Consider the following 14,499-nt stretch of genomic DNA (forward strand, 5'->3'; position numbering starts at 1 on the left):
GAGATAAAAGCAATTGAGAAACATCAATTTGGCATCTCTTTGAAAGAACGTTTGCTGGTAGATGCTAGACGGGAGGGAATGTTTTCCACCTGTTGTTCATTGCGGCCAATTGGCCAAGTCCAGGTAGACTTACCTTTGCACTTTGCAGCAAACTTCAGGTAGCAGAGAAAGGACTCCTTTAGTCTTCGTACCAACACAAAAGAAAACAATCAGCCAACGAGTGTCAAATAGCACAGGTGCCATAGACAGAAAACGTGTACCTATTTTTTTTTTTGCCTCCCGTTAGCAGCATAACGTGCTTTGCTTTATTCTTAGGTCAAGCTACATTCGCATCATTTGAATCTAAGAAATCTTGCTACGCAGTCATTTATAATCTTGCTTTATAATCAACCGATGTTTGAGCTAAGACTTAATAAAAGCTAAGATGTAGCCAAGAATTAATATACCAATCATAAAAGCCAAGCCTTAATCACCCATGCCTTGTGGTTTTGAGCCACCTATATACTCATTGAGATTCCCCATGCAGGAGAGCAACCAAAGAACCTTGCCAGAATTGGAAGATCAAGAGCTCTCAGCATAAGTGTAAGAATCAATGAAGCTGATTAATTTGGTTATGAACCCAAATTCATAGTATCTAGATTGATGTGATCCTCATGTCATTCACTACTTCCATAGTCTCTTGATCAGCTTTTTCTGGGATCACCTCATTGCTGTTCAAGAAACTGGGTTGATTTGTTGATGCCAGAAGTCTTGCCCACATCCTATCTGTCAGCTTTACTGTATTTTGTGTCTCAGTCACACGCTGCAAAATCACGCCCCATTCATAATAAGGATTAAGTTATCAATATAACAGAATGAAAATTCACTACAGTAGTAAAAAAAAAAAAAATTTGTGGAAGAACAAATTACACTTGTTAGCACACTAAGAGCATACAACTGGGAGAAAAATTCACACAAATAAATATAGATATACAGAATTTCAGATAAAAGGGAGAAAACAATCGCGAATAAAGCTATTAGCTCAAATCCATCGTTGTTAGTGTGACTCATTACAAGAGAGAATTTGGAAGGAAAAAAAACACTAAGAAGTGAGGCGACGAAGAGCTTACAGCAATTGGAATATAAGCATGTCTGCTGTTCACGGGTCCAACGGTGAAACCAGTATATCCAGCCATGGCCCCATGAACAGCACTCTGAGCAAGAAGAGTACAGTAGACATTGTCTGCTGCATTACTTGGAATAGCTCGAATCATGTATGTTGGATCTGTACAGAAAATGCATACAAGTTTAATTAAAGCATTAAGAATTTAGAAAAAAGAATATATTTATACAAGGGATTAGGACAGAGTTGGTCCCATCTTGGTTGCTGAAAATGTGCAGAGACTTCAATGCAACTCGATTAAAATGTCAAAAGCAGTTAAAAACAAGAGAACCTTGGTAGGAGCAGCTACAGATATAACAAGCTTCTATTGCTTTATTAACAGGACTAAGTGTCTATAAATGGAAAGTGAGAAGATATAGACAAGGTTTTCCGAAGCGGAAAACCCTCCAGGAAAAGCTATCAGCAACAGCACGCTATGGACTTAATGATGTATACTTCCGTACATCAGATTCCAGCAGTCACTAGATTCGTGTACTATGACCATGAATCATTTCGCGTCTGATAACACATTATCTAACAAGTCAAAGGCTAACATTGTCAAGGCCATATGTGCATACGTGCAACATAATAAAAAATCAGAAGGAATAATTTGGAGAGAGAGAGAGAGCTTAGTGCAATACTTGTAACATAGCAAAAATTAAAGATTTTTTTTTTTTTATAAGTCAGAAGAAATTTGATTGATATAAAGATAGGTATAGCCCAGATACACCAGAAGTATACATGTGAGTATACCAAATTAAGAACTGAAACTGTTACAAGAAAATCATGGAAGCTGAGACCATTTAAATCTAAAGCAATGGCCAACATAAATAAAATCTTCCAGAAAAACTCTAAACTCCAACGAGGAAAGTTCATAATCCTCAAAATGTCAATCATTTCTTCCTCAAAATGTCAATCATTTCTTTCGCTCCAAATACACCATAGAATACAAATAGGAGTTATCTTCCACACAGCTACAATCTGCAGTGTCCCTGTGATTCTTCTCCAGCTAGCTAGTAGTTCAAACACCCTTCCCGGCATTATCCATGCTAATCCCATACTGCTGAAGAAATAATTCCATATGTTCCGTGCAAAGTCATAATGTAAGAGTAAATGATCCATCATTTCACCACTATTTCTGCACATATAGCACCAGTCCGTAATTATAAGTCCACACCTTCTTAAATTATCAATGGTTAGAATCTTTCCTAAAGCTGTTGTCCAAACAAAGAACACAACCTTGGGAGGTGCTTTACTCCTCCATATGTTCTTCCAAGGAAAATTGGGCCTAGGTTGAACTATAAATGTGTCATAGAAAGAGCGTACCAAGAATTTCCTTTTCCTAGAAGGTCTCTATTTCATCTTGTCTTCAACTGTAACAACAAAAGTGGTGTTATACAGTAGGTTAAAAAAATCCACCAGAGCACTCACTTCCCAATCATGTGCTTCCCTAGTGAGGTTGATGTTCCACTCCTGTGCATGACTAATTGCCCTCACATCAGCCACCATAACTTCATTTTGTTGTGTAATTCTAGAGATATTGGGATAAGCAACCTTTAGAGCCGTATCTCCCACCCACACATCATGCCAAAAGTTGATTCTACTGCCATCCCCCAAACACAGCCTAGTATTACTCAAAAAGCCTCCCAACCTTTCCGTATATACTTCCATAACCCCACACCATATGCCCCCTACCTCATTAGAACACCAGCCCCCTTGCACTCCCATACTTCACATCAATCACCCCTTTCCATAAGACTTCCCTCTTGTGATTATAATGCCACAACCATTTCCCTAATAGAGCTTTATTAAAGGCCCTCACATTACGGACCCCCAAACCACCGTCTCTCATAGGAGAACACACTTTATCCTATCCAACTGGATAAAATTTAAACTCATCACCTAGTCCACTCCAAAGGAAATCACGTTGGAGTTTCTCAATACTAGATGCAATGCTCGCTGGAAAGGGAAATAAGAACAAGAAATACATGGGACGATTGGATAGAATGCTCTTAATAAGTGTGGTCCGCCCCCTTTCGATAAGTATAACATTTTCCACCTAGCCAGCCTACGCTCTAATTTCTCTAACACCTCATTCCAAATTGTCTTAGCTTTAAAAGTTGCTCCCAACGGGAGACCAATGTACTTCAACAGTAGTGAAGAGACCACACATCCCAATATGTTAGCCAACCCTCTAATATTTCTTACATTACCCACCGCAACCATCCCCATTTTAGCAAGATTTATCTTTAACCCAAATACTGCTTCAAAACAAAGTAAGATAGCCTTCAAATATTGAATATGTCCTGCATTATCCTCACAAGACAGCAATGTATCATCTGCAAACAAAAGATGAGAAATAGTGATGGAGCCATGGTGGATAGCCTCAGATGAAAATCCTGAAAAAAACCCCCCTGTATGGCAGCCGACACCATTCTACTTAGAGCCTCCATCAAAAGGACAAATAAGAGTGGCGATAGTGGATTGCCTTGTCAAAGCCCCTGCAAACTATTAAAAAAACCCACAGGATCACCATTTACCAAAACCGAGAAACGAGCCGTTGACACGCAATGCCTCATCCACCCCCTCCATCTTTCCCCAAATCCACATCGACATAACAAATAGAACAGAAAATTCTAGTTGACGTGGTCATAGACCTTCTCCATGTCCAGTTTACATAAAATACTCAATACTCCCGACTTAAGCCTGCTGTCTAAACACTCATTAGCTATAAGAACCGAATCCAATATTTGTCTACCTCTTACAAAGGCATTTTGAGACTTAGAAATAATCTTATCCATGACAGTGTACATCCTATTGGCAAGTACTTTGGAGAATATCTTGTACATGCTGCCCACAAGACTAATAGGCCTAAAATCTTGCACCTCTATTGCACCGACATTTTTAGGGACAAGTGCAATAAAAGTAGCATTTAAACTTTTCTCAAATTTTCCAAAAGAGAAAAATTCCTGAAAAACCTGCATAACATCATCTCTCACCACCTCCTAACAAGTCTGAAAAAATGCCATAGTAAAACCATCCGGGCCCAAAGCTTTATCTTTATTCATTTTTCTGATTACTAGTCGTACCTCTTCCTCTTCAAATGGTCTCTCCAACCAAGCCATACCATTTTGATCAATGACCTCAAAAGCTAGACCATCTATTGTTGGCCTCCATGCATAAGGTTCCGATAACAATTGTTTGAAATATCCAGCAACATGATCTTTTATTACTGCTTGATCTGAAGATGAACTGCCATCTATGGTCATGGACTCTATAGCATTAAACCTCCTATGTGAGTTTGCAACTCTATGAAATTTTTTTTGTACATTTGTCCCCCTCCCCAAGCCACAATGGCCTTGACTTTTGCCTCCACGAAATCTCTTCCATTAGACTCAACCTTTCTAACTCTAAGACTGCTAGACCTTTGCGATCGTTCTCATCTTCTACACCCTCCAAGCTTTGTAATTCTTGGAGGAGATTCTTTTTCTGTAATGCTACATTACCCAATATCTGTTCATTCCATGTCTTCAAATCCATCTTCAAAACTTTCAATTTTCCAGCCAACACCTTGCTTGGAGTGCCCTGTAATTGATATGAGTTCCACTATTGCCTAACTAATTCCACAAACCCCTCCATTTTTAACCACATATTCTTAACTTTGAACGGCCTTCTACCCTCTGGAATTCCTTCACAGTCTAACATTATGGGAAAGCAATCAAAGCATAATCGAGGAAGTCTTTTCTGACATAAATCTGGAAATTGCATTTCTCATGAAGGAGATACGAGGAATCTATCCAGTCTTGACTAGGCTTGGTTATTAGACCAAGTATATTCACCTCCCATGAGAGGTAAGTCCATGAGTTCCAGCTCGAATATGAGATCCAAGAATTCCAGCATAGCATGATTTTGTCGCTCCTCCCCCGATCTTTCACTGGGAAATCTTGTCACATTAAAATATCCACCAATACACCATGGAACCTCCCACCAAGTACATAAGCCTGCAAGCTCATCCCAAAGCAACCGCCACTCGCAATCCAAATTAGGGCCATAAACCCCAACAAAGGCCCATACAAAACCATCTTCAGAATTTTTAAAGGAAGACCCCACCAAATATTCTCTCACAAATTAATCAATGTTCTCCACCACCCTTTAATCCCACATAACCAAAACTTCACCCGACGCCCCTTTCAAAGATAAGAATGACCATCCTACATACTGGCAGCTCCATATACTCCATATAGTTCTTATGATAAGCTTCAACTTAGTTTCTTGCAAACAAATAATGTTCATCTTCCATTGTCTTAACAAATATCTTATTCGAAGGCATTTATTAATCTCCTTCAACCCACCCTAACATTCCAAATCAAAATTTTGGGCTTCATTTATCAACTATTCCAGCCCTCCCTTTCTTCCTACCACGGCTTGCACTCCCCTTCTTGCCACATAGTTGATAGACCAATTTAGCTGCTTCAACTCCATATTTTTTTTTTACCCTGCTCCCTGTTGGTAATGGTCTGCCTCAATGGCTATTAACAGTGTCGTAAATTGATCTACATAGCCCTCACACAAAATTCCCACACAACTTTGCAATTCCTCCACCTTTTTCATTACCCAATCTGGAGGTAGAGGAGGCATAATGCTTATTGGAGAAGAGTCCTCCCCTGAAGGCTCCTCGCCCTCTGATCTAGAAGGCTAAAAAGGATCAACGATCCATCCCCTTCCACCTCCCCCTTCTCCATCTCATTCCCACTCTCTAGAACTACAATATCCTCAATTGCAAGCAACTCTTCTCCCTCCATCGGCATGTTCTGTGGCGGCCCAGAACTCGTCGACGTGTTCTGTGGCAGCCCAGGACTCGTCGACGTGTCCTGTGTCTCGCCCTGTGCAATGACAAGTCTTTCTTCACAGACGTATTCCAGCCCTTCACCTCTTGCATTATTCTCCATAATTTCCCCCTCTTCAACTTCCAGCGCCTGAAGAGCCACCACAAACACAAACGGATTACAAACCATAATTTCTCCCTCTTCCTCCTCCAGCGACAACGCCGGCTCCAACGCACCACCAAATGACTCGCCGAGGACCGGCGACAGTTTTGTGCGAGTGGTGGCGCCGTCGAGTCAAGAGGTGGTGTCGTCACGCTAGACTCCCCCAAGCTTCCCAATACGTTGAAACTCCCATTTCAGGCCTTAGCCTTCCATACCCGTTTCGTGCCTTTCACCATGCCCGGCCCATCCCCCTATGAAACCCTCCAACGAGCCCATCCCCTAACCAAGCCCATCCCCACCTCCTTTACTAACTTAATGCACCGTTTCGACCCCATCTCTATATCCTCCTCAACACACTGTTTCAACCCCACCCCTTTATCTACGCACCGTATCAAACCGATTATATTACTCTGCAACTTAGCTATTTGCGATTGCATCTTTGAAAAAGCTTGAAGAAGACTTTTCTTATTAAGGCCAACAACTCCCATGCCACCACCCCCACTACACTGAGCCCATACAGAGATGGCGACAACACCTCGCAGGCCAGAGCTAGCAACAAGTCCTCGAACACAGTCTGTCCTTGGTTTCTACAGACCCTCCATATACGACCTGGCAGAAGGTTAAGCTGTCGCCGTCGCTGCCATCGTTAGGCATGTGCAAAAACCCGCTTGACCCGACCCGACCCGACCCGACCCGCACCGCACCGAACAAGCGGTTTTAATTACGTCACGGGTTCGACCCGTACAACCCGCCTCTTAAAACACGAAACCCTAGCCATTCACATCCCACTTCCCCTTTTCTCTTTGCATCGCCTCCGTTCCCCCCTCCCCACTTCTCTTTGTCGCGACGCTATCATCCACAACCCGAGAGTCTGAAATGATTTACTTGGAGCAACGGACGACGCGTGGCGAAAGCTACAAGTTTTACTAGGAGAGAATCAATGGATCTTTTTGTTTGCTTCGTTCGGTCTGCATCGACTTCTCTTCTCTTTTCCTTCCGATGTTCAAGTTTTGGTATTTTCGTCTCTGCTTTTCCTTTATTTTTTACCTCGTTTCCTTTCTCTGCTTTCATGGGTGATGGGCCTTGCTGACTATGGCATTCAGTGGCTTGTGATTACCAGTATCATCACCTTGCCTTACATTTCGAATAAGACGATGATACGTTGATGGGTCTTCCTGCTTTGTTATACATGTAATCTGAACATTTTGTCTTGATGTTGTTTAACAAGGATAAAGCTTGTTTCTTTTTTCCTTTTCAATAATTGTATGTTGTGGGAATCTCCGATTGATACCGCATCTCTGTGCGAAAACCCGATATTTTCAAAGTACTCGATTCTGGGTATAAGCTTTTCTTTGACACTAGTGGAAAGCAAATACGTGTGCTTGTTTGCCTCGGAGATGCCAATACTTAGAGGCGAATCAGTACACACCCAAAGTTCAAACCAACTGCCAAATTAAATTTACAAAAAAAAAAAAAAAAGGGGTCGAGCCCGACTAGAAACCGTTAATATTCGGGTAGGGTCGGTCCAAAAACATGGACGGTTTGCTCGGGTTGCGGGCCTAGCCATCGTCACTCATGGTGTTGACCCAGCAAAACAACCTTCTCTGCCAACCTCCCTCAAGACCTCCACCAGTTTTCTTCACTCCTTCCCATCTCTGTCTTCAGGAATGAGAATACAATTTCGCCGACCCCCTCTGTTTGTATTCCACCAAAGCCATGAACACCCGTTGGGAGTTGGAACACCCTTGAGCTATGAAGCCCCTGTCTCCTTCACATTGAGCTGTATAAAACTCCCTTCTCCCCACCTTCAAGCAATCCTCCAATGCTTTAGTGAACCACCATGCAGTGGCTAACTTCAAGCGAAGATTTTTCACTAACTTCCACCCCCTTTCAGTAATGAGCACCCATCATCCATCTTTTACCACTTCAAATGCCTTAAGTTCAATAATAACAGCATTCGACATAACCATTTCCCTTCCCATACGTGCAAGAATCACTCAATCAAGCGCCCATGAACAACATCACCAGCCAACTAACGAAAAAAATGAAAGAGTGCATAGAGAGAGAAAAAGTTCTTACTCCCCGACTCCCCAGCAAAAATTACAGCATAGCTCTCACTATAATTGATGGAAGAGAGATCACATGACTGATGCTTTTAACATGAAAAAGAAACATAAAAATCCTATAAGTTTTGCCCAAGTACAAAAACCTTATCAGTAGGTCTGAACAAAACAAAAATAAGGCATACCACCCAATGAAGACTATCACATGTAGCATTGACAATTGTTTATGTATATGGTTAGGCTGTAGAAATCTTGAGAATGTGTTTAATAATGGAAGTCACGAGTGGCTAGTGAGATTTCCGTTGTCGAGAAATATAAGACACAATGAGAAAAGGCACAGTATTTTCTGCCATAACCTAATAGAAACCATGTTTTGTGAAGAAGAAATTACTAAAACTTCAGTAAGCCAAATTTCCAATATCCACTATTAAACTCTGATGACCTCCAAACAATTTTCTGGATGACTATTTTTATCTTTTACACATGGCTATTAGTTATCTGACTTCCACACTTGAACAAAATATAAACCCTTGACAGGCAAATTGTATTTTCTGACATTCCACACTGATGTATGACTATATGAGAACTATTAGAAGAATGAGAATCCTAAGATTCCAGTGCATTGTAAAAAGTAAAGCAAAATCCAAACTCTGTTTTGGAAGGTACCTATATACTTCATATTTATGGCCATCTTCCTCACATTTGTAAAATGATCCTGTAACACAAACATTACGTAATTAATATCATAAAAGATATTAGAGCAAAAGAAATACCATTTCCAACTTATTAAATCGAGAAAAATGCCTCAAATCAGATAAAAAATTATGCAGGAAGCAACAAAACTTTTCTCAAATTATGCATCAAAGGAAAGAGAAGATGCAGGGTTGACTCGAAGTGCACAACGAGGTTGCAGTATCTGACCATTTTTTCCTTTCATACCTATGTCTTAATTCTTCTTGGATATATGGAAAATAAAAAAGATACAAGATAAAAGAAAATGCTGGGCTTTCCTTTTATGTTAGATGGGTAAAGATAAACATTTGCTTCCAATATTCAGGATAATAAGCAGGAAGTATCCAGAACCCAGTTCATGCCAGAGCATATAAGCAAATGATCTACACATGATTCTAGTGTATGCAGCAATGTTACTGAACTTGAAATGCAATGCACAAAAAGTGACAGGCTGCAGCTACTTCATGCCAAATCATAACCAATTTTCCAACATTGATGGAAGTGATCCCAAGGAATTGTTTCTTTGAGGGAGTATGAAGTTATAGATTCTCGATCATTGAATTAGAGTGATATATTTTCTTTTGTTGAATCAGTTTTTGAAAGTGAATGTAAAATTCCAACAAGATAGGCAAAAAATTTAATACTAAAAGTTGGATGTCAATAATATATGTAAAAGAAAAGAATTCTGATAACGACTGCTATATACTGCATACCAACATATGTGGCCCATAAGTGTCATGCAGAAAGTCACAAATGAAGATGAAAAACATGAGCCAAACAAGAATTTAAAATTATTAGCTGCACCTTAATCTTTTGAGATAACCATAGACCAACATCTAGTAATAGCCTGTTTCCGGATGCATCCTTCTCATCAATTGGATGCAACTCCCGAGCAACATAATCCTGCCCTGCTCCTTCAGCTAAAACAATAACTATATGTCCATTTTCTTTAAGTCGCTCTTCAACAAATTCAAAAAGTCCACCCCGACCCTCCAAATAGAATGGGGATTCTGGAATCAAACAACAATCCTGTTATATCCCATAGCCTACCATTAGTCTTGCAAACCATTTATACCATGAAAGCAAAACACAACCACCATATAATTTGCTTACCTTTCAATAAGTAGAGAAAAACTATATTGAATAAATAGCAAAGAAATGTGTTAAAAAGAGAAAAAAGTGGAAATAAGCTCTAATTAGTAAAAAATGCCACCACCTCTTAAACAGGAAATGAGCCCACAACATAAATTGCTGTACTAATTGAAGGTTGACTAAGTTGGATCTCCTTTATTTGATTATTTCCACAAACTTGAATGAAGATGCAACCGCTTATTTACACAAGCTACAACTATCCCCCCCCCCCCCCCCTCCCAACACAAAAAAAAAAAAAAAAAAAAAAAAAAAAAAAGTCAAATTGTTAGTTACAATTTGTAACAATTATTGCCGGTTATTTCTAGAGGGTGAAACAGGAAATCAAGAAAAGAAAAGCAAATGTAAGAGAGCAAAAAAACGAAAATTTGCTTCGAGTTCATTGATTCACATCATAAATAAGATTTAGTTTTGATGGTTAAAGGTGAGATAACCTAAGTCAACAAAGCCGATAAATCTTTTTTTTGTCAAATCAGATCAATATCTTAACCTTGTGTTTTCAGCGAAGTTTATCATCAGTAGATGTTATTTCCTCGATAATTGCTTCAGATTTAATCATCTGTCTTCTTCTTTTCTTTCTTTTTTATAAGTACTTCGGATTCATTCATCTCTTAACATGATGCATTTTAATAGCAATAAAGCGTTATGCCGCAACCCTTAAGATCAAAAGGTATATGATTGTTTGCTTTGTGATGGGACTAGGGTTTTACCACGTCTCGACTTGCCAAAGTTGCATACATGGCAATGAAACCTGCAAAGAGAATGTTCGTCAAGCTTTATGGAAAGATTATATAAGTAGGAGAAAGGAGGGAAAATATAACACTCGCTGTCCTATAAATTTCCACAGATCACATCGAGTCCGACCAAACTTACCACTGTATCTGCCCATAAGCTTAACTATTCCAACTCCATTTTCCACACTTTCAACCTCCACATGTGCAGCATTAATGGCCCTCTGAGCTTCTTCAACAGCAGTGTCAAAACCAAAAGATTTGTCTATGACCTAAAGCCAAACATGCAAAATTATGACACTTGATTGTAAAGAAGAAAACCATCTTTTTTCATTCTTTTTTTAGGGGCATCCCAGTTAGGAGAAAACCATCTTCTTAGACCATCCTACTTAGGACTGGGTGTTGCATAAAGCTACCAAGAAAATAGATCAACCCATAATGTGTGTGTGTGGGTGTGTTTCTTTACACACACACAAAAGTGACTCACCGTGTTGTGTTTTGGGTTACGAAAAATCTGTGTGGCTCCTAGTTCTAGAGACCCAAAAAATGGAAGGAGGAAAAACAGGAAAAGAAAATTCCATAGTGGAAATAATGCTATGGGATCCACAGAGAAGTTGCTTGTGAACTGCTTTTTCTTTTCAAGAAGATTCAGAGAAACTGAGCTTAAATGCCAAATGGACCTAGAGAAGATTTGGCCAATAAATATGAAAAGGCTAGAATGTAAAGAGAAATTTTAGTAGACATTGCAGATTTCATTCTCTTCGTCCAATCCATTTTCTCGCGAGTCAAAGGATATCCAAGGATCAATTCACCATTAACAGTAACTTGTTCTTTGGGCACACCATTAAGAGAAAATACCTTCAAATAGTTATGGCCACAGGACATAGAGAATTTAAAAGAAAAATCTATATGGCCCATTCATTTAATGGAACCATTTGAATTGGAACTCTAGATCTATGGCTTCAGCTATTCATTTGACATCGTTGTTGGTGAGTGGCAGAAGATATAATTACCCAAATAAGGTTTGGTCAAAATGACTTACAGCAATATCATTATCAATTGTCTTTGGAATCCCAGCAACTGCCACTTGAAGGCCACGTTTCTCAACTTCCTTGATAAAAATATGTTCATGTTATACATCAGACACTGAACACATCTAGATTGACAAGCAGCAGAAGAATATAAGCAAATCATGTTATAAAAACAAATCACCTTGAAAATTAGATCTGCTCCCTTCTGGGTTCCATCACCACCAATAATGTACACCTACAGCCCCAAAAAAGATCAAAATTGTCATATCAAACTCCTTTCTTATTGGGTGTTTTTTTCCAATCCATCAATAACTCAAGCATCCCAAGTAGTCAGGAAAAAGTATCATATGTCCACCTGATTTATTCCCCGGTCCTCAATGTTATCAACTATCTTATTGGTATCATGGCCTCCTCGTGAAGTTCGAAGGAAGGTGCCGCCACGCTTATGGATATCATTGACAAGTTTAGGTGTCAAACTCACAGTATTCTTAGAGTAAAAGCCTCTGTATCCTCCCTGTTTCAACAGTACCAAGGGGAGGCAGATAACTGTTAACTGCTAATATTGAAAATGGTGAAAGATGATTATCATGAATGCAATTCATAAAACCAACTCCACTGTTTTGTCTTCTTTCAATTGATCACCACTGAATGAACCAAACAAGTTAATACCATTCTTTCGCAAAGGTAAACCCGGCCAACAGGGGAAACACATCAAAGAAATTGATTCGAAGAAACATGGGTTATGATGCAACTGCAATTGAAATCTACTAATAGTATCTCTTTTCTTCTTCTTAATCCCCCCCCCCCCCTTTTTATTTCACAATTATACCCAAATTTATTGTCCCTATTGACAAATGAGTAAAATTACTCAAGTAGCTGATCAAGTAAAGCAACAACCATAATTTCCAGCATCAGCTACCCTACTCTAGGAAACCTAGGAGTCCATTGACTTACGGCTCAGTAGTCGTCTAAAGTCTAAGTTAGAAAGGAACACGAACCAATTAGGTAGTGTTCCAACAAATTGGACCAAGAGCTGGAAAAAAAGGAAAAAAAAAAAACTACAACTAAAAGACAATAATGTGAAAGGCAGCTCTAGAACTAGAGCTAGGTCTTAGTTCTTAATTTTGATAACGAAAATGAAACCTCTAGAAAAGGTATTTAAACAGTCAGGTAATTAACTTGCCGTGAGTTTTGACATTACACATAGTGAGAAAATATCGTGTGTTTACTTGGCCCAAAATAAGTGTCATGCGGAAATTGAATCTTAAAAAAGTAACAATTACTCAACTGGGTAATTTAATCTACATTAATCTCACCTCAATCCCAAGTATGTCATCAACTCCATACATGTAGTTCAAGCCATATACCAGCTCTCGAATCACTGTATTGATCCCCGGGCATAAACCCCCACATGTCACTATGCAAGCACGCACTTCTTCTGACTTGAAATAAACCTAACATTAGACAAACCCCTTATCAGCTTTGTTTGTGATCCCAGTACAGATATGAAAGGAGCAAATACCTTTTCTCGAGGACCTGCACGCCGAAAATGCACTCCTCTTGGACTATCTTTTTGAACGACAATCTGGAGGCAGTTTCATATTAAATTGGTAACTATCACAACAAAGTTGGAAATGTAAACATGAGATATCGCTAATTTTAGAGTGAAAATAAATTGAAAACACCCTAATATTTCTATCATTCACCCTTTTCTTTTGTATGAAAAAAAGCGGCACTTACATTTTCTGCGACTGCATCTTCAGGGGTTACAAAAGTTTGCCTGAAAAAACAAAAAAATCATAACGTATAAAGGCCAAAGAACAAAAAGGATCGGTAACTTAAACTGTAACACAAAGTAGCAGAAAACACCATGTAGAAGTAAAATTACCTGACGATCGCATAAGCTTTGCTGTTTTGCAATGGATTCGGATAAGACTTGAAAGATATAAATTAACATAGCTTGAATCAGAAATATATAAACAAATATATCTTTATTAAAGTTGGAAAGAAATAACGAACAACGGAATCTAAGAGGCAGACGAAAATAAGAATATAAATAACGTATTACACAAACTTTTTTTTGTAAAGAACATTAAAATACACATAAAATTCAGATTAGGTAAAACAAAAGAAAATGAATAAAAAGAAGAAGAAGAAGAGGCCGCCCTATTAAAAAAAAAAATTGAGAATTATAGGAGAGAGTTACCAGCAAACCGGGGAGGAAATCGGTCAAGTGAGGGACGTCTTCGAGAAAAAAGCCGTCGCCGGCAGTTCCATTGGAGGATTGGGCACTGATGCGACAGTTTTGGCGCGAAATCAGCGGGTTCCGGAAGAAGTTTCTGGATTTCTTGGGATTGAAGTTGGGGAAATTTGGGCGTGGCGGGGAGGCGTGAGATTTGAAGGGAATTGAAGATGGATAAAGTAAAAGATCCATCGACAACCCAAGTGAGAATTGATCGTACCGATCGCTTGAACACCGAAAGCAAGGAAGAAGGGGTCGTTATAATATGGTTGGATTCCAGTCAAGAGTGCGCTAATAGACTTGACTTGTCTAAACTGGTTTTTTCGTACTACTTCTATATTTTTACCGTTGGTAACGGTGTTTCTGATCCGCGGGAGATGCGTTTCGCTGGGCAATCTGTATCGGATTTGAATCCAACGTCT

At 39.3% G+C, this 14,499-nt stretch overlaps 1 protein-coding gene across 3 annotated transcripts; it reads right to left on the minus strand.

The window, feature by feature from the left end:
* Nucleotides 1-274: 274 nt before the first annotated feature.
* Nucleotides 275-14,478, minus strand: LOC121260962 (ATP-dependent 6-phosphofructokinase 4, chloroplastic). 3 transcript variants are annotated; one of them, XM_041163068.1, is made up of 14 exons: nucleotides 14,042-14,468; nucleotides 13,724-13,770; nucleotides 13,576-13,615; nucleotides 13,358-13,420; nucleotides 13,152-13,289; nucleotides 12,191-12,349; nucleotides 12,017-12,070; nucleotides 11,847-11,915; nucleotides 10,947-11,076; nucleotides 10,784-10,824; nucleotides 9,729-9,953; nucleotides 8,859-8,907; nucleotides 1,110-1,264; nucleotides 275-802 (listed from the first exon to the last, which is right to left on the minus strand). In XM_041163068.1, the coding sequence occupies exons 1-14, from the start codon at nucleotides 14,267-14,269 to the stop codon at nucleotides 635-637; spliced, it is 1,566 nt and encodes a 521-aa protein (XP_041019002.1). In that variant the 5' UTR covers nucleotides 14,270-14,468; the 3' UTR covers nucleotides 275-634. The 3 variants fall into 3 exon arrangements, with proteins under 3 accessions (XP_041019002.1, XP_041019003.1, XP_041019004.1); XM_041163069.1 differs by lacking the exons at nucleotides 275-802; nucleotides 1,110-1,264 and adding an exon at nucleotides 1,685-1,911 and having other exon boundaries at nucleotides 14,042-14,478; XM_041163070.1 differs by lacking the exons at nucleotides 275-802; nucleotides 1,110-1,264 and adding an exon at nucleotides 7,712-8,281 and having other exon boundaries at nucleotides 14,042-14,473.
* Between the last annotated feature and the right edge of the window lie 21 nt (nucleotides 14,479-14,499).

The sequence above is a fragment of the Juglans microcarpa x Juglans regia genome, chromosome 4D (genome assembly GCF_004785595.1).
Source record: "Juglans microcarpa x Juglans regia isolate MS1-56 chromosome 4D, Jm3101_v1.0, whole genome shotgun sequence".
Taxonomy (NCBI): Eukaryota; Viridiplantae; Streptophyta; class Magnoliopsida; order Fagales; family Juglandaceae; genus Juglans; species Juglans microcarpa x Juglans regia.

Excerpts from the sequence above, each read along its gene's own strand:
- LOC121260962 (XM_041163068.1), bottom strand. The coding sequence starts at position 14,269 with ATGGATCTTTTACTTTATCCATCTTCAATTCCCTTCAAATCTCACGCC. Across the intron at positions 13,421-13,575 it reads AAGATGCAGTCGCAGAAAAT|ATTGTCGTTCAAAAAGATAG; the intron begins GTAAGTGCCGCT and ends AACTGCCTCCAG. Across the intron at positions 10,825-10,946 it reads GCTTATGGGCAGATACAGTG|GTTTCATTGCCATGTATGCA; the intron begins GTAAGTTTGGTC and ends TTCTCTTTGCAG.